At 45.7% G+C, this 20,648-nt stretch overlaps 1 protein-coding gene across 4 annotated transcripts in view; it reads right to left on the reverse strand.

Annotated features, from left to right (window-relative positions):
* LOC135909137 (uncharacterized) overlaps positions 1–20,648 on the reverse strand; it is a 76,481-nt gene that overhangs the window by 19,842 nt on the left and 35,991 nt on the right. For 3 of the 4 annotated variants that reach the window (XM_070536978.1, XM_070536977.1, XM_070536975.1), the window contains 4 exons: positions 14,196–14,825; positions 8,806–9,028; positions 5,816–5,972; positions 2,772–2,878 (listed from right to left, as the gene is read on the reverse strand). In XM_070536978.1, coding sequence (XP_070393079.1) covers positions 2,772–2,878; positions 5,816–5,972; positions 8,806–9,028; positions 14,196–14,825 — 1,117 coding nt within the window. The remainder of the gene's footprint in view (positions 1–2,771; positions 2,879–5,815; positions 5,973–8,805; positions 9,029–14,195; positions 14,826–20,648) is intronic. The other variant, XM_070536976.1, reaches the window with a different exon arrangement.

The following is a 20,648-nucleotide window of genomic DNA, read 5'->3' on the forward strand; positions in this document are numbered from 1 at the left end:
TACATGACCGTTTCGAAATATTCAAACACGTAACTACAGTGTTATGGCGATTTGCTTAAATTTCTAATATAAACATGCGCCGTAAAGATTGTCGCTGTGACAATAACTATCTTAATTTGTTTAATCGTAAATTGATTGTTTTGGTTCTTCGTGCCAATAATATCAGCCTAGGCGTTTAGTTAATCTCTTGTGACCTGGTTCGATGACTTTGGCCGGCTTTCTAAAAAAATTTCGTTGCAGTAAAAATAAAACACTATAAAAATGATATTTTGGTTGTGTTTCACGTCAAACACCAAAGACGAAGAGAACGACTGGCGCCGAGTTTCCACGCAATGTGCGTGTGCGGAATAATGACGAGAGAGGTCTATCATCATCATCCTAATTATCATCACTATCTACGGTATGATGTTCACGTTGAAAAGAAATGAACATCAACAATGTGCTACTGGAACTTATGCGGCGATGGGTTGTTTTCGCCAAGCAACGTCTTCATGGAAACGAGAAGAGCAAGATCTATTTCCCACGCCGCAGAAGTGGTATTCATTCTCAATTTCGGTCATGAGTCACCTTCGATATCTGGGGCAGTTGTTCGAGCGTGTGGATCAAGATCCATTACTGTGGAGGCCAAAGACGGTGCCCACATTCGCAGGCACACAAATCGATTACATTGGCACAAGGGTACTAAACGTTGAGATTTTCAGGTACCATTACCTTTGGCAATTCAATTTTCTGAAAGAACGAAACTCACAGACTCCAACAAGCCTGATTTATCTGAATCGATGCCAGTGTCTTGATCGACTCAAGTCCAACACGACAGTTCTCTGGATGCTGCTCAAGAGCTCTCTTCTAACAACTTCACACAAGTTGTCCGGAAAACAGCACGCGAGAATGCTACACATTACGCCACACGCATGGCGAAAACGAAACTTTTTCCACCACTGACGTTTAACTAAGACGAGGTAAAATCATACGTTTTCAAAAGAAAACGAGGACGACCAGCTGCCGTGCTTTGGGCTTCGTTCTCTGTAACAATAGTAAATGAGTTTTATTGGCAATAAGCGTCAGTTGCTAATGGGTTTTAAGCTGAAAACGACAGGAAGCCCTGTGTAGAGGGCAACATATTCATGTTCACCACTTGGGTTTCTTCCAACCCTGAAATGCCTGACTTCGTATATATGCTACACTGACGCCTCTCAGTTTTAAACTTAAATCCTTAAACTGAAATTTTGAGTGCGCTATCACTTATGCACGCGAATTATTTTTTCCGGTTCTGTACGTTATCGACAAGGAAGAAATCAGGAATGTTGAGCTTCGGATAAATTGAGAGAGAGAGAGAGAGAGAGAGAGAGAAGTCATAAGAGAAAGGCAGTGAGGTTAACAGGCCGAGCCTCTGCGCTGGGGAAGCGGGGGGGGGGTGGTCTGATTGAAAGCGGAGAAGGAAAAGTTAACACTTTGCAGTGGTACACACACAATCGAGCGTTCACACCCGCATACTCCGTGCGGCTTCATTTCCCTTGAATAAGCTCAGTATTACTACACACGACGAGTTTCCGAAGGCCGCACCACGTTTGACGCGATGCCCGACGTAAGTACAGTTTTTCCTTTCCTCATAATCTCTACAACTAATATTTAGCTTGCGTGTGTTCTCTGCGCTGATGATTTCATCCTACATACGAAAAAAGCACCAAAAGCCTAGATTTGCAGCATGACTGTATCTCATTGTTCTGATCATGAAGACTCATAGGAAATTCACTACGCTTCTTCCCACCACCATGAAAAAAAAAATTCTAGGGTTTTACGGGCCAAGACCACAGTCTGATAATGATCCACGGCACAGTGGGGGACTGCATTGGAAAACTATTACGATTCATTTTCGTTTCCTAATGTAGTTTCTTAAAGTAGACCCCTATGTAGTCCGCCAATGTGTTCCCTTCAGGGATTTCGCAGTAGCCCCCGGAAGTGTTGCGGGCTCCCCAATTTTTGCAACACGCGACTGAGACAAGGCAACGCGCGCGCCCTTTTATATACAAGATTTGAGCCCTCCCCCGTGACGTCACGAGCCAGTAGGCGCACCGCGCCACAGGTGCATCAAGCCCCCCCCCCCCCTCTTGGACGTCACGAACCGCTAGGAAATCCGCGCGATCTAGGCGCTCCTTCGCATCGCCGACAACACCTGCTGGTGCGGAGTATAGGTAACACCTCTGGCTCTCACTGCAAAGCTTCTTCCGGGTCGCCTGGGTTCGATGCAAGTTTTTTTTTTAAATCTTAGTTTACTATTCCTGGATATTTGACATAAGCACTTTCCATACATAGTCACATTTTTTTCTATACTCTACGTCGATCTCATACATACAATACTTACATTTTAGCGGTCCTGCCATAAATTTGCCCCTGCCGCCAGACCCCGGTAAAAGGCCCAATAACCCAAGTATTGCTTTTCCCCTAAAAATGCTTCAACTAAGGTCGAGGTCTTGCGTTCTATCTCGGCTGCGACAGCCGTTTTTAGATGGCGGCGAAATGCAAAAACGCTCCTGGGTACTTCGATTAATGTACGAGTTGAAGACCACCAACTGGTCACAATTTATAAGGTGTCCCTCATTGTGACGTGCCACATTATCATATCGTGGTTTTGGAACGTCAAACCCAATCAAGAATTTTTTTTTATTGACGCCGCCGTTACGAGCAAGCGCTTCCTTTGCGTCCCGATGCGATGAGTATACGCTTCGAGCTTACTTTGTATCACTGAACAAAAATGACACGCTTTGTCTCACCCGCTTATATCAGAAATTGTCTGGCAATTGGTCGTGACCTTGTTGTAGAGGCCCAGCACCGTGAAGCCGGTCTTGCCTGTCACCTCCTTGACTATTTCCGTCACAGCCTGCGGATTATCGAGCCACCTTAGCACTCTGTTCGTGTGTCTCTTCCTCCTTCGCATGCTCCTCCGCACCCGGTCTCATTCATACTACTTGCAGTTTCCACTTTTTACTACTTGCGGCGATAGCAATCTGCTCACAACAACGAATAATGAACAAAGCGTACCTTGACACTCACATGTTTCTCCTGCTCTTTCCTCTAGGTCGTCTTGGTTTTGGAGGTACCCAGCAAGATGCTTACGCTGACGAAGACATGCGGGGTTCGCTCACCTGCAGCTACACCTGCCCCGAGTGCAAACAACCCGCACTAACCTCCGTGAAATGACTGTTGTGGGAATGTCCGGTGAACAAAGCGATGCGGAGAAAGCACCTCTGCCAGGAATAAACAGCGAGCTACGAGGGATGGATCTGACTGTTGGGTGGCCTAGAGGACCATCGCTAAGCCCTAGAGTATCTGCTGGCTTTCGCCAGGAAATCAGAGCTACTACAATGGAAGTACATCGAGCTCCTTGCACGCGTCCACTACTTCAGACCGACTTTCTTTTTGCCAAGCTTCGTATTAAGACAAGCCATGTCATCAAACATTTATTCACTCATTCAGTGATCATAAGCATGGGGAACGCTAGGCTTCTCAAGGACTCATCCTCCTGGCTTCTGACGCGAGTGGGATAGAGGCTAGTAGCATTTAGCGTTGTGGGCATGGGTCCTTTTCACAGGCAACTAATTCAACCGACAAGTGATAAGGAAAAAAGGATTTCCGGATGATCAAAACTATGAAGACGAAAGAACTCGTGCTCCTGCAGTGTGTTCGTTTGTGCCTTGTTTGTAGTGCCTCATTTATTTCATTGCGGTAACTAGCTGTAGCGAAGCGCTGAGAAAATTGTAATGTTTCACATTAGATTGCTTTTAGCGAAAAAAAATCCACTTCCAATTTGCTCATGCTCTATTTTATCTTAAACAACCGTTCTATATTATGCTTTTTCTTTTTGGCACCTGATATGTACTAACAAAACAAATACAGTACTCTTGTCTGCTTCATTGCAAACATTAGCATTCGAAACATGTTGTGGCAGCCGGCACCATCTGCTTTGATCAGAAATAAAATGTGGGGAAAGCAACCAAAACGTATACAAGTTCTCCAAACACTTCACCAAAATAAAATATAACAATATATACCAATAATAACTTTTTGCTCTGCTTGAAAAAGACACATCTAGCTGTTTTATCTAAACCACACAAGGACAATGCGTTTGGACCCATAATTTCGTACAACTCTAGTTAGGTTGTCGTTGTCTAACTGGACGTTATAACGCATAATTGTGATGAGTACTAACATCTTTTTGCCCTTTCGCGTATGAAACTGTAAGACTGTAAAGTGTAACCGGACAAACCACAGCCAGGATGAATTATTTCAGCACCCGTAAGTCGACCCGTCCTTACAGTGACTTTTCCGGAGTGAGATTTTATTAAGAAAAAGAAAACTCAATTTAGGAAGGTCTATCACTTACTTTCAGACATTTCCTACTATAAAGCATTCACGTTAGTTTTAATTCGTTTCTTGCTTGGGGACATTCGTGCATGATGTCCAGATGATTCTACCTTCTCGCTTACATCTGCGCTTAACAAAGCGAAAACTGCTTGTCTGTATTTAAACGCGCTTTTAAACTTGTAGGCAGCGCATATCTCGCGCGCGTTTTGATGGAGTGTGAGATCAGTATACTCATGTAGTGTAAAGGTATAATCCTCTTTTTGAAGTTAGTGTTCCAGCCAGAAAGATGGCGTGCCGCTCTAACGTGAAACACCATAGGAAAGCGGCAAAAAGTTTCCTTCGGCTTTTCTGTAAAAAAACACTCTCTCAGTGATGCTAGCGTTCGACTTGCACACCTGCTGAAACCTACGAGAACTAAGCTTGCAATACTCTATAACTGGCAGTTTTTAGCTTCTCGTCATCGTGTTTCGGCACAAGCAAAATGCAAGGCACATTACACGGATGGACTCGACCATCAAAAAGTTTGTCCTCATAGCCTGTGCCTTCCTCCTGATGTCTTGCATTTACATTGTGCCACATCACCATGGAATGCCACCAACCACCCATATTCATCACATTTATTAGCTACTCTTCGTTGGCTCTCGGTCCTGGATGGAACAACCACAAAGGTAACAGAACCAGTAGAAACAAACAACTTATAGTTGTCGCCCGTTTTATATTTTCCTGCCCTGTATATTGCTTCAAGCATTCTAACACTTTGCTGGTTCTGTCATAGTTCCACGATATTAACTTTTTGTTGCTATGGGCGTTATGGGCGTACGTGCAGAATAAGAAAAAAAAAGTTGGAGGACGGTTAAACTTCGTCTTTAAATATAGAACGTGATAGCATTCAGATATCCCCGACTGCTTCTCACGCTTGCCAGCCACTGCAGCTTATGTAACCGTAATGTTTACCGGCGAACGCTGTCGGCGAATGCTATACACGAATGCACGCGCTTTCTGGTAGAAACGCGGCCTCTTGCGAGGGCAGCAAATACGCGGAGGCGAGCGCCATCTGCAGGTCTCGCAAGGAATGTGGCACGCTGGTCTCAGCATGGTAGAAACGCTGGAAAACAGGGTTTGAGTTTCGGCGTAACAGAATTGTTTTCTCGTATATTCAAATTACATTCCGACGCTAGCATGTCTGTAGATTGTGTGAGTCATACTTTACAATTTTCTGGCGCATTTCGCTTTTAGAAATCTATTTAGCTCAGTAACATCTCTGCACTACACGGAGGACCTGCGTGGTTGGGTGCGCGGTTCGCAGTGCTTTTTCGCGTAAGTATGGTCGACGCTGGACGCGGGACGCGGAACGCTGAGGACGCCGCCAAATTTTCTGCGGCATGGGGCCCTTTACACTGTAGCGTTCAAGCAAACCGTACTACTACAAGTAGGAGTCCGTGCTGGCAAATACCTTGAGGGCACTCAGAGCTTCTTGGATGTTCTGTCGGGACGACCGTGAATGATCCAATGTTAGGAAGCCGTAGTCGATGACCTTCTGGTCGCCCATTTCTTTAATTCTCTTCTTCCCCCTCTCCTCGAGCAGGTGATCGCTGAAGGCTCGCACGTTGCTGCCACCAAGAAAGGGTGTCATTAAAATTCGGTAAGGTGCGACATTTCCAGGACGTTCTAAGTGAATCTAGCTCACCATATAGCAAAAAGCTCGCGCTAGCCTTATCATGGAATGAAATAAAAACACCTGTAACGCTGTGGCATTTTCCAAATGTATTCTTTGACATAAGCGAACTTGAGCTTAATTTTAATCGGTAGTCATGGTATATTTCACAGTTGTACATCGCACGGGGGATGAAACATTTTTTTTTCGATTTCAATTGAGACAGCTACACAAAGGAGAGCGTTTTCGTACGTGACGATACTGAAAAGAGAATGCGCCATTCATATCAGTCAGTCTGCTGCCCTGGATGCAGCTAATTTCTTATCTGTTTTTTTTTCATGTAAAGGGCTTTGTAACTAGTACTACATACGCCACGGACAATTAGGTATATTCCATAAGCAACACTAATCAGTAACACCGTTGGACGACTAGGCAGCTGCTGAGATATTCAGAGCTATAGAAAAGGTGTGCTTATTTTTCACAGTCCACCTGTACCGATATGGAAGTCGCCTCGTAAGGGTTCAGACGCTATGCGGAGAAACATGACACTTTTTTATGATATACATGAGAGGAAATGGTTATGTTCATTCCTGTAGTAACGCAATCGTGAGCCTCCTACAAGAATGCGTAATGGTTTTCCCGCATATTTAATGATTGCCCCTGCATATGCGCAGCTCAGACGATAGACTGGCTGTCAAATGAGTGAACACCGTTCGTTCCCAAGAAACAGTAAGAGCCTCTGACACAACTGGCAATGTGGCACGAACATTTGCTATGGAGGCAGTTCACTATTTCACATAGTTTCACGTACGCCATAAGTCAGAGAAAGCGTTCAGGAGTGCCAGGTGCCTGATCTTACATTGCCGTTCTGAAGCGAATTCCACAACACTTCTTACTTTTCTTCCTTTTTCTTTTTTTTTCGGTAGGGGGGGGGGGGGGAGTACGTGGCATGGTCGGTGTCAACTGTCACAGGAGAGACCACAAAGCGTTCCTGCCAGGCTGTTGGTATGCAGAGCCAATCACCAGCCTCAGTGGAGCCGACGCAATATGCAGGAACATCTGTCCGATATAACTTCGGTGTTGGTGTTGAAGCTCAGATATAGGGAAAACTTGAACGAAATCTTGAAAATTCTTGGGCACACGGAAGGAATTGTGCGAGATACAGTTAGGGCGTTTATAAAGTCTTGTGGTAGATCTTAAGCTTGGATGTACGTTGAATTCACCTAGTCGGTTGTCTTAGTTGCAAGGTTTAGGGAAAGATTTTAGGCAGAGGCAAATCAGGCCCCTAAGACTTGCTAAGTGTTTGAGAACACCCGTTTACAGCGTCACTGCCTTTGACCATCACTTGCTCCAATAGGCATACATATAAGAAGCTTTTCAGTTAAAGTTCCTAGGGTTTTTTTTTTTTTGTTAGGGAAGTGGAGTATTAGGACATAGCCGTTCCATTTGACTCCGCAGTTGCTTCGCAGATTTTCTCCGCACAGAAACGCGGCCAAATTTGATAGAGTTTCGCGTTATTTCCAAAGAATTTTCGGCCGTGGTGACATACCGCGCACGTGAGATGTGGGCCTGGACGTGTGGAATCTATTTGCTGGATACATTTTGCAATAATGGCATTTGTCAGCAGTTATTGCTGAAAAACAAGACTTTCATATTGAAACCGCGCCTGTTTCAACTCATAGCCACTAGGGGGACCAGTTGTTTGTGTCCCTAATTCACCTGAGTGGCCGTCCTTTCGTGAACAGCGCTGTTCTTCAATTAAGGTTGTCATCTGCTCAACAATATTCCAAGGGGAAACTTAGCGGGTCAAAAGGTCACATCCATAAACTGCTGCCCAGCACATCCAGCTACAGCACATTTCATTTATAATATGAAAAGGTGTAACAAAGAGAGGGGTGCGTAGCGCACTTTAACCCGAGGCAGCATTTATCGCTTTCGTTTTAAGCAACCCGAACTTCATTTCGTAATCGTCCTGATTGAATAAGTAACCAGGCGCCTGTATCCTACATTTTAGCCGACATCGAAATGCAACGCTACGACTTCTAAACTACTCCAGCGTATGAACGAGCATCTAATGCATGTGTAGGTGTACTATAGGAAATATATACATAATACATGTGCGCCAATGTAGTAATATTAATTTTTTGGTGCTTACGAAAATTTCTCCTTAAATTCCACGTGTCTTCACGCTTGCGTACGCTCTCGTTTGTGTCCTCAAAAACTGGTTGAATGGCATCTTCAGCAGAACGAATCTGAAGCCTGAGTATGCAGTGCGCATACCATCTCAAACAAGTTCCGATAACTCTCGGTGACTTGTATTAGGATAGCAAACAGGGAAATCTAAAGCGAGCGAGCACTGAAACAACCCAATGTCCTGCTTCTACGTCCCTACTTTTGATGTCGTGCTCTAACGACACATGCACCTCCTGGTAAACTAAAGGGAAACTGCTTTGTATAAATGTTAACATAGTAAATTATTTAGGGCACTCTGAGACATGCCAGCCCATTTCCTGGTGTTTCAACGCCCACAAACTCTCCTTTGTGTGAAAAAGGAAAAGTCGGAAAATTTCGCGTTGGTACATTAAGGACGGACGTAGGACGGACGGACATCTATGTTTGTCATGTTGACTTTGTCGCCCTGTGTCTTTAACTTCAGCTTGAAAAGCGCCAACAAGCGCTGGATTATGTGAAGTTCTAAAATCTGAGGGTATGAAACCCCGCCTTTACCCGTACGATATGTCTACTTCCGCGACCAATACAATCGACAGTGGGTGTATCGGGACGCTTACTCTATATCCACAGAGAAGCCGTGGTCCGTGTCTTTGGAGATGGCGGCGGTACTCAGGAACTTTACCAGCTGCGATCTCGGCTGCTTCATCAGAGTGTCGCCTTGCGGGCGGTAGAGAGAGTCGTAGAAGAGGAAGTTGCAGAGGCCGTCCTTTGGAACGCCGAGCTTATTGTCTCCTACCACGCTCACAGTGCAGATGAGCGACTCGCCACTCATGCGTTGCCCTGTGCGCAGAACCAGCCCGTGTTAAACACCTTTCGCACTTTGAAATATCACGACGTGTGTCACTTCCAGCGCCTAATAATTCCGCCGCACAGCACCAAAAGTTATAAGCTTGCTTGAATACTTATAGCGCAACAGGCCATGGGAGCACTTAAATAATGGCCCGTGGAGAGCATCCGCCTTCACCATTTCCTTTGTCTCGCAGGTTTCCTATGTCTTCGTTCTGCAACCACTGCTACATTAGCATTCGATCTATTAAGCCACGATGACGTTTCCTTGAGTACGGGAAAGACTAATTAAAGGGAAAAAAAAGAAACTACAGCACGAGAAAGATAACCTCTCTGTTCAAGATAGTGGAGTGTGACCTCTCCGCTGTAGTTTTTGCGCTTCGCTACCACAGCAGCCTTCTTGATAATTTTTTAGAGCGCTGCATTTAGGCGTCCGTTCCTCCGTGGAGCGTCGGCAGCGTACCTCGTCGCCGAGCGAACGAGCACAGCGAATGATCGAGAGTGAAGGCGGAGCGCATCGGGCGATAAAAGACGGTGAGAGCGAAGAAGGTGCGAGGAGGAAAGCGGGGGAGGAGGGTATGGCGAAAGTGCGAGAAGGAAAGCGTAGTGCCGCACCAGACGCACTATGACGACGATGACTAAGAGATGGCGCCAGAGTAGGGTGCCTCGTTAGGGTTTCTCGATGCGTTCGCTCGCCTCCGCACCGTTCGCGTGAGGGCACGCGCATCGAGGCACTCTGCGCGTCGTCTGTTCACCAAAGCGCTGCATGATCGGAGGTCTGTCTGCGGCGGCTGCTGTAAATCACGCCCACGCTTCAGTCACGCGGTGCTTCTCGCGATCTGCTAATTAGCGAGGCAGTAACGCCACATTTTGCTCCGCTTGGAACGCGCCGTACGAGACAGATTGCCCGATCCAGCCAATTTAACACGAAATGAAAAAGCATAACGCTGCGCCAAATTTCATGTTACGGAGCATCGTAATCGTCCGCGGAAAATTCTTTTTCGCTTGAATTGCCACGGGGCATAGCCTCGCATTCAAATTAAATATAAGCATGTAGGCCCGTTCCATGCGGATACTACAAAAGAGACTAATAGAAGGGGTCGTCCATGACCCACCAGCCGTCACTTTCTGCTAACCGTCTGGACGTCCCGCAGGCCTTGGTGCGCTTCGACCAAGTGTAACTCTTAGGCAGAGGTGTCCTCAGCATTTATTATTCGCTCAGTGTAATACCTCTGTCACACGACATGTGTAATGTCATTCACAGTAAATTACATTCATACCGAGTGGCATTGTGGTCTTGCGTTCCCTCTCTACACGCGTATACAACAGGGCATTTGATGGCCATGTCCATCGGCACGCGGGCAGTCGGCTATCGACATGTAAAATTTATAATAGACATGAAAATTGGTGAGGTGCTCTTGCCACACTTTCAGCAGCGCGCGCGTCTCGTCATCGCTCCAGTTCGCTTTTCGCTTCTCATTATCCACAGACGAAGTTCCAGAGCTGGCTTCCGTGGTTGGTAGATAGGCTTTGGCGCGTCACCACTTTGAAAACAATATGCAGAAATGGGAAAAAGAAAAGCGGAAGAGCATTTGTAAACATGGCCGACAAGGGGCGCTAGCATCCAGTCGGAGACTGGGAACAAGAATGTAGCTGCACAAACTACTTCAACAATCATACTGTACATCATAAAATTATTCAAAAGTTCATGACAGCAATGACAACCTCTACTCTGATTACATTTCGTTTTTACTTACAGATTTCGTAATTTTTTTTACCAAGCCCCTTTCGTCGAGATTACATAAGTCCACTCTTGCATGAATTCGGGAAACTCATTCAACGGGCGAGTGTCATTATCTGTGAATGTCATTCAATATGCCCGTGCAGAAACAACAAAAATACCATCAAGACATAATCTCATTCACTGCGAATAACATTACACGTGCCGTGTGACAGGGGAGTAATATGTGTAAGGTGCCATAAAAAGTACGCAAGTCTTCCTGGCTCTTGAGGAACAAGAGATTATTTGGAGCAGGAGTCCCCGAACTTGTGAGCTTATGTCAAATAGAGTCAGGTAGCTGCATTAATAACGGTCCGCGGTAGCCTACCCAGTATTGTAGTCAGACGAACCACTGCCTTTTTTGACGTTCTGGTACCATCTTAAGATGTAAACATGAATTTAACATTGTAAATCTAAAGCCTTTTACAATATTTCAGAAGTCTTGGCAGCTGCAGAACGAAATGACTGGTATTCGGTACTATGACTTGCTTGGCGATGTTGTGAACATACGTTTATTCAACCGTTGTGGAAAGCAACAAAAACGTTGTAGAGAATGCCAAAGAGCACATTTCCCAGAATACGCCTTCTTACTTCTTTTTCGCTATTGTCAACCCGAGAGCAATTCATTCGCACGAAGTCGTACGTACTGGGCAAACGATTCCCACCGCTCCTCCCCCGTTTTCACGTTCAACATTCATTTGGTACTGAGGTGGTGCGAAATCGCGAAATTGTAGCCGGCTTGACAGGTTTATTAAATTATGTGGTTTTACGTGCCAAAACCTTGTGCTTTTGGAAGCGTGAAACCTACTCATCGGCTGTATATAATGCTGAGTTTTGCTCGATAACGTGAGAAACTTGCTCAGCTGTGAACAACCTGGCCACTACAAGGGCGTGTTTAGTTATTAGTTCTGTTTTCCATTGAAAGCAAACTTCTGTGCTCATTACAGCTCATTTGCACACTACGTAGCCTAGTCTTACAAACCGTAATCAGCCGAACATTCCTTTAAATGAAACCGCTAACGTTGTCAGAGAACAAAACCAAGAATTTGGCGCACAGGCCAAGTCAAGACGAAATTTGCGAAGAGGTTAAAGAGCCAGTGTGATGTTCTTCGTCAAAGGAAGGAGCAGAAGAACCCTTTGTCCTTTTTTTACGCCAAGATATGACGCGGTTTTTAATATTATCAACACATCAGATAGAGATGTACAGTCCCCTATCAAAAATTCACAAGACACATCGGGCGCGAACACGTTGACGACTACGCAAACGGCACGGACTCCTGAAGCCGTTCTGCCCCTCAAATGATGTTGGTGGTGAGAAATTGCGTCCCTTAGCCTCCTAAGAACCTTGGAGCTCATAGAATCAAATACAAATCTCGCCAGAGCGCACCAGATCTAACGTGTTCGTGCACGCTGTGGCCTGGAAACTTTTTACGAAGACTGCACCTGCTATCGACTCTCGCTCACTACGTCATAAATTACAGAGTACGGGCACGTGAGCTGCTCAAGTCCAGCTGTGGCAGCGCATTGGCTGTCCGCGTGGCTGAGCGCTTACGCGGTCATACGCACCTTATCTTGTAGGTAATCTGCGGCGGATGCTAAGTCTAAGGCTGAGCCGATATGGCTGGCGGCTTTACGCGCACCATATTTCACGCGCCCATTGTTGGAAGCCACATTATCCCAATCTTCCGAGGCTCCACGAAGCGAGAGGCAGCTCGAAGTGTTTGCCCCCAACCACCGGCGCTCTTCATCGAGCCTGCATTGTGACAGCGACTGTTCGTGGTCATCGAGTGAGATCTGTTCGTGTCTGCCTGAGCAAGCATGACACCTTGCGTCTAAATTCATTTAGTAAGCGAATGTATACTAAAACATGCGCCGTCGATAAAACTACGAACAATACTTTGCATAGCCGCCTAATACATTGCCATTGTCGTCGATGCCTCGTCTCTTGAGGGAAAGTGCGACTTTTGATGCGTAAGCATTCTTTGGCGAGTACCCCAGCAAAGTATGTCCGTTACGCGAAAAGTGTAATGCCTTGTATTTGCACAAAAATGCGTAATTTGCGTAGCTAAGACCTTTAATCGTAATAATAGCGTAAATGTAGAAGAGTGGTAGCGTTATAAGCGATAAGAAAGAATCGAGCCAAGAGAGAATAAAATTCATCAGAGAGAACACCCATAGGGATACACAGGGCTCCCCAGAAAATGCACGGGGAAGCCTATATTTGAAGTTTCTGGCTACGCCAATGGAAATTTGGCGGACCACCAACCAAAATTTTGGGGCGGGCCAACTGAAACTCGGGGGTATCCTTACACATACTTAGACAACTTCAGTAAAATTTCTACATTCATTCTTTTATCTCGACTTGCTCAGTGGACGCAGCCACTTCATTTTCCATGTTACGCACAGACGGATTTTTGTCGAACCCTTGAAAATAAAAAAAAATTAAGTTCAGTGGAATTCAATCTGCTGCCGATGATTTAGAAACCGTATTCCAAGGCGAAGAATTCAACGAGCAAACTGGTGGTTTACTAGATGTTACCATTAAACATGATTTGGTTGAAACATTTTGGAGTCATAGCGCCCACAACTGCATCAGTGCGTACACCCCCTTATCCGTGGACAGGAATAGATGCCTATCGAACGGAAGAGTGCTTTGCGAAGTACTGCGGCTAAATACATGAGCAGCGACGCTATTTAGGCACCTGAAACGTTGAACCATTGTAAGAAAATGAGCGATAAAACTTATCTGGTACATATGTCGCTAAGGTCGCCGCGTGGAGAGGGGCAGAGAAAAAAACATGATACCTAAAATGAGCAATACACATTCAGCATACTCGACAGGGTGAGAGAGATGAAGTGAGTGGCGGAAGAAGTTATGATTTAAATAAACAGCACTATCTTTAAAAATCAGGTCAAGATACGTGGGAATTATTTAAGAAATTTCGCAGAATACTATTCATCTGTAGGCTGTGTTCTCACATGCCCAATAAACATTTCGCTTGTTTTATTGAATGTAACATGTTCTTAAAGGGCATGGAGAAAATAATGAGGAGCCACATGCTAAGCGCATCTTGCGTACGTTATCCTAAACCAACTCCTTCAAATATTTTTCTTCATCGTCATGTTTTGATAGCAAATTCAAGTGTAGGCTAATAATGAAGCAGTTACCCAACTAGTGGCCTGGATATCCATATTTTGGAAAGACCTCGCCAGAAGGTGAACGATTGTCACGGTGAACAACAGTAAAAGGTGGCTAGAGTATTTCTGAACTAAAGGTTTATCTAAGCAGCCCACCAACCAGCCAGCCTTGGCTGTTGCCGCATCTATAATGACTGCAATATATCACTCCATAAGAGCGTCTCGGTAAACAGGGCATCTCACTTTCACGTGGCTCACTCGAATCCCCGCTTGGCTTCATCGTAGGAGGCTCTGGCGATGAAGGCAGTGGCATGGTAGGCTTTGGCGTGGTAAGTTTCGGCTTGCTGGGCTTCAGTGTTGTTGGAGACGGTCTGGTTGGTCTCGGCGTCCTTGGCGTCGGCGTTGTGGGCCTCGGCGTCCTTGGCGTCTGCGTGGTGGGCGTCGGCTTGGTGGGCTTCGGCGTGGTGGGTGTCGGCGTGGTTGGCGTCGGCGTGGTGGGCATTGGAGTGCTAGGCTTGGGCGTGGTGGGTTGCGCCTTGGTGGGTTGCGGCTTGGTTGCTTTGGGCGCGGTGGGCTTGTGCATGGTAGGCTTTGGCGTGGTGGGCTTGGGCATGGAAGCAGGCTTGAATGAGGTAGGTTTGGCTTTCATTGGTGTCGGCAGTATCAGTTCAGCACTGGTCGAAGGTGGCTCAGCCACCGAAGCCGTCGACCACGCTGCAGGAGGCCAAGTGAAAGGGGAAATAGGCTCGCTGGTGACTAACTCTGGCGGTTGTGGAGCGGGTTTAACTGCGCTACCACTAGGGCCTGCGCCTGCCGCTTTTACCATGGTCGAGTTCTTGCCACCAGAGATAGACGAGTCGTCGTTTGCGTCACCTGCAAAGTAAACAATCATTTATCTCGTATTCTTAAAAGACATCTACAAAAACAGTAGCTACGTCTTTTAGCGAAATTTTCTCATAAGCAATAGACTGTTTCCACGCTTGCTACACTGAAAAAGAAAAATGGTGGAGCAAGAAACTCGCGGAGGTTGGCCTAAAACCCCAACAAGTTTTCTGAAAAGGTTAAGTTCTTCATAAAAGACGCAACCTTGGGCGCTATAGCGCAAAGATATCCTAAAGTGCTTCTGTTTGGTTTTCTTCATTACCTCGCCGCGATTGGTGAAACCTTTTATTGGGGCCACACAAAATCTGCCAGTCATGAAGTCACAAAATCGGCCAGTCATGAAGCGTCACGAAAACCGCGAAAATTGCCCGTCTCGAGATAGTGTGTAAACTCCGATCGGACATTATTAGGCCAAGCATTGAAAAAATATCACAACTTCGCCATAAGGGCGAAGCAATGGAAGGAGGAGGAGGAGGAGATTTTAATGAAGAGAAAGGAGGAGAGGTCGGCCTGGCGAGCGTGTGTCTAGCCTGCTACTCCTCACTGGGGAAAGGGGACGTGGGAAATACAGGGAAAGGTAGGTGGCGGATGAATATGTTATGGTACAGTCAGATACTATATACACGTTGTCCAATATGCGCGTGCGCACTGAAGACGCAGACAACTAACAGTAATCTTGTCACAAAAAGTTATTGCGTAAACACATTTCGCACTGACTTCACGTCTCACAGCTTCTAGAGGCGATCGTCTAAACCAGACGCACTAAAAAGTTCAAAAGTGATATTATCGCACTTTGGGCACAGTTAACACTCTTCCACGCGCCTAAAAGCTTTTCTTCTGAAAAGGGGCGGGAGTCCAAGCACTCAACAGTATATTTGAGTGTTCTTTGTTCGGCCGCATATTGACGACACACGCAAAGTACGTGAGCTATTGTCTCGAGACTGTGACAGACGCCACGTTCAGGGTACCGTGCTTGTCCAATTTTGTGCAGGTATCGATGGATGTATGCCACACCCAGCCGTAATCGATGAATGACTGTTTCGTGGCTTCTCCGCAAGTGAAGTGTAAGCCGGAATTTTATTCCTGTTTCAAGTCTATGGAGACGCTCTTGTCAATGTTCGGGGTTGTCCCAATGTCGCGCCGCATGAATGCGATCGAAATATATTAGGGTAATACCCGAAGTCTAAGACTCGTAGCCGTAGTGACAGTATGAAGTTAACGTAATCTAAGTAAAAACGAGCTGCTGCGCTAGAGGTCCTCTGTGTAAATCCTGTCATCGGACATTTTCATTTACTTTTATTAATTAAAGCCAACGTCTTTCTTAGTGACTTTGTGGCCACTTTTCCCTATAGAGTATTTCAAACCTGTTTCCTGGGGGGATCCCGGAAGCACTGCACAGCTGCGCCTATAAGATTACATCACTTTCATTATTCAGCTGTGCTATTGTTTCGCACCTTTAATATTCAGGTCTGCGTGGATTTAAGATAAAATGCATGCACTATCTGTGTTTTGTTTAGTGACGTTTGTTTGAGGACTGCCATTCTCAATATTATGAGGAATAATATTGTGAAGAATCTAAGACCTGGTATAAGTAACTTTAGCGAAAGAATGGTGTGGCAATATAACCCCCACATTCCGCATGCCATATAGCATGGCATGGCATATAGAATACACACACCTAAATATATATGGAACCTCACGGCGACGACTGCGACAACGGCAAAAGTTTGCCTGAAGTATCCATATGATTGCTACCGCAATAAAACATTTCTTTCCTATTCTACGCCTTTGTCACCATTAGCCTTCCGCGATTGGTCGAAATGTACTCGGGCCACGCCTACTTCACCTATCTGTCACACGACGTTAGAACACCGCGGAAACTTCGTCGAAGGGAAGTGTGCGAATCCATCCTCGTCATCATCATCAGCCTTTTTTTATGTCCACTGCAAGACGAAGCCATCTCCCTGTGATGCCCAATCAACCCTGTGCTGCGCCAACCAATTACAACTAGAGCCCGGGATTTCCCTAATTTCATCGTCCCACCTAGTCTTCTGCTGACCTGGACTCCGCTACCCTTCTCTTGGCAGCCATTCTGTAACCTTAATGGTCTACCGGTTATGTAACCTGCGCAGTACATGACCTGTTTAGCTCAATTTCTTTCATCTAATGTGAATTATAATATCATCTATGCCCGTTTGTTCTCTGACCCAAATCGCTTTTTCTGTCTCTTGACGTTTTGCCTAGCAATCTCCGTTCTATCACTCTTTCCGCGTTCCTCAACTTGTTCTCACGCTTCTTTGTCAGTCTCAAAGCTTCTGCCCCATACGTGAGCACTGTTAAAATGCAGTGATTGTACACCTTTCATTTCAATTATAATGGTAAGCTTCCAGTCAGGAGCTAATAATGTACGTCTCCCGTATCTGCTGCAATCCATTTTAATGTTTCTCTGAATTGCCTTCTCATGATAGGGTTCCCTGTGAGTAATTGACCTAAGTAAACTTACTCCTTCACACTCTCGAGGCTGATTGGCAATCCTGAACTCTTGTTCGCTTAGCTGGCTATTCATGATTATCTTTGTCTTCCGCATAATAATCTTCAACCCCCCTCTTACACTCTCTCTGTTAAGGTACTCAATTATTTCTTGTAAATCGTCTCTTGTGATGCCGAACAGAATAATGTCATCTGCAAACCGAAGTATTCGGAGATAATCACCATTGATCCTCACTTCTAAACCTTCCCAGTTTAATAGATTGAATTCTTCTTCGATGCACGCAGTGAATAGCATTGTATAGGTTGTGTTCTCCTTGCCTGTCCCATTTTCTTATAGATATCTTCCTACCGTTGTGGTGTAGGAGTAACATAGATGTGGAATCTCTGTAGATATTTTACGAGATATTTACGTAAGTGGCCTGTATTCCTCGATTATGGAACGCCTTTATGACTGCTGCTATCTCTACTGAATCAAATGCCTTTTCGTAATCTATGAAAGCCATATAGAGAGGCTGATTGTACTCTGTGGATTTCTCGTTTACCTGATTGATGACATGGATGTGATTCGTTGTAGAGTATCCCTTCCTGAAATCTGCCCTTTTCCATGGTTGACTATAGTCCAGTGTTGCCCTTGTTCTATTGTAAATTATCTTGGTGAATATTTTATATAATACTGGGAGTAAGCTAATTGACATATAGTAAGTCGATTCTTTAGCGTCTCCCCTTTTATATATTCTTATAATGTTCGCTTTCTTCCATTCTTCTGGGACTCTTGAAATCGATAGGCCCTTCGTATAGAGAGCCACCAGTTTTTCAAGCATTGTGCCTCCTCCACCTTTGATTATATCGACTGTTATTCCATCTTCTCCGGCCGCCTTTTCCCGTTTCATGTCTTGCAAGGCACTTCTAACCTCATCGCTAGCTATAGGAGGAGTCTCTGCAACCTGTTCATTACTGCTACTAACGGAGGTATCGTGACTCCTCTGAGTACTGTACACGTCAGTATGGAATTCTTGCGCTGCTTCTACTATGAATTGTTATGCCGAACACAAGTGAAGGCTTTTTTTGAAGTGAAGACTGAAGTGAAGACACAAGTGAAGACTGCCCCGAATTGATTTCTTTGTGTCTAATAAAAATTTCGCGCGGCAGCACAACGGTGTCAAGCCCATTCGGCACACATACGACATAACTCTGCTCAACCTTCTTCACTGGGCCTTTGTTCTGACGGCATCCTTTAGCGACCCGTCATGCGCCGCTTCGATCATCGACGAGCCATCGCAAGCTATGCAAATGGAAGCGGACCAGTCGGCGTAAATGGCACCGCTCTTCTAATCTGGTTATCTACTCTCACTGCGCTAGCTCCTTCGCTTCAGAACTCTTGGCTACGCTGTGCACTTTTCGCCTCTTCTCGGCCCGTTAGATGAGGAAAACTTGTCATGATAGGCAATGCTGTTCTCTTTGAAACCAAATAAAGGTCGCCACCTACAAACGAGGAGAGCGTTTGAATGGGCTGCTGAAACGACGTTATGGGTCACCGCCCGTGCTTGCATCGGCGAGTGCGTAAACTAGACGCCAGGAGATTGGAATAAAACGAGAACAGAATACCTGTACGTTATAGGCCCTTTTCACGGCGATCCCGTGGGCGCCGCCATGTTTGATCACGTGGTGAGGCATCCATTGCTTTTTTTCAGTTGTCTCCGTTGCCTCCTTCTTTACAATGGATGTGCATAAAGCTGGTGCGGCTCAGAATACCGCTGCTTCGGCGGATATCGTATAGACGGTAGCTGGTTGGGCAACAAGAAGCTTTGACCACAGCTTCAGAGGACTTGCAAGTGTTTTTGTAAGCCATTGCACTTTGTCCAATTGGTGTGAATAGCGTATGTGGTGCTTGATCTAAAAGCAGAGCTAGAAATGTGTTTCAAGTCGTTCAAACTTTCCGCTTCGGAACTAAATGGGAATGAGTATCTTTTGATGTTCGTACTTTATTTCCCAATCAACTTGAAACAGCGGCGTGTCGCGGTTTTGATTCAATAATATTCCTTGGTGCGGCCACAACCTGATCATTTAGTTTCTGCCTAGTCGCTTGTGGGTGTGCTCAGTTGCGATAGATTTGTTCTTTCTATGCACAAGGGCATTGAAGGCACACATTCTATTCTTCGTAATAGCTTGTAGCAAAGACGCATTACCGCTAGTCACACACTTACTCTGAGGACCGTAAAGAAACGTTCAGCCACAAGCTATCGTGTGTTTTCAGTGTAGTCCATCACCCATGCTCCTACTCACTGATTGTGCGCATTCACTACAACTCGACACGTGGGCGGTAGAGTGGCCGTACGTTTGACTGATAGTTGCGGTGTATGTGTATAGATGTGGGGGAAAAAATGCCAGGAAGCGGTTCTTCTCCCATTGTCACCGTGTAACGAACGGTGCTCGCCGGTGCTCTGGGTCTGAACTCCTTTCTTTTGAGGTTAGCGATACAATGCTAAATAATCAAATTTGGGGTCTGACGTGACAGAACCCCTCTTTGGGTATGAGGCAGGCTGTATGACAGACTCTGGAGTAATTTCGAAAACCCGCGTTGCCTTAACATGCACCGAATGTATGCTACACAATAAAATGTTGACAGGGGAGTGATTTTTTTTAATCCTTGAGCAAAGCTGCGCATAGCGAAGGGCCAGCGACTCCGGCAATCTTTGTGAAGCAGTGGTCTATGAATTTGGCCACACTGATTCACTCATTCCCTAATATGCCAGTCACTATTCTTGCAGCTAGACACTGCACATGTCTTTACCGTTCCATATTTTGGAGCGTGACAGGAGCACATTGCGTTAGTGATCGCCCAGTTGCATTTCTGAAGACTAATCGCACAGTAGCAGAATATCAGCGGCAATGGTTTCGCATTCGCGCGCTTTCGCCAAGGCAACACATGCGGCGCGCCACCGATGGCGCCATCTCGTTTGTACAGAGCAATCTACTCCACGAAAAAGGTCAATATCGCCCCTTGTCACATTTCACGTCACGCAGCATAGTGCGTTCAATACTGCAGATCCGTTTATGAAAAACGTATTGTAGGAACGAACCACTGTAGATGCGCTGCGTGCCTACTTGGGCCGAACAGGCCCTAATTCCATCTTGAAAATACAGAGAGAAAAAGAGAACTAAATGGCAAGAGGAGGATATCCATGTCCGGTTTGCTGCCGAACGTGCGTCTTAAGGGTGTTAAAGGTTCGAAATTGTTCAGGCTGATTGTGTGCGCATGCGCAAATGCATATTAGGACTATAGGCATATGATGGTGAACAGTTTGAGGGATAAAAAAAGATCAT

The sequence above is a fragment of the Dermacentor albipictus genome, chromosome 4 (genome assembly GCF_038994185.2).
Source record: "Dermacentor albipictus isolate Rhodes 1998 colony chromosome 4, USDA_Dalb.pri_finalv2, whole genome shotgun sequence".
NCBI lineage: Eukaryota > Metazoa > Arthropoda > Arachnida > Ixodida > Ixodidae > Dermacentor > Dermacentor albipictus.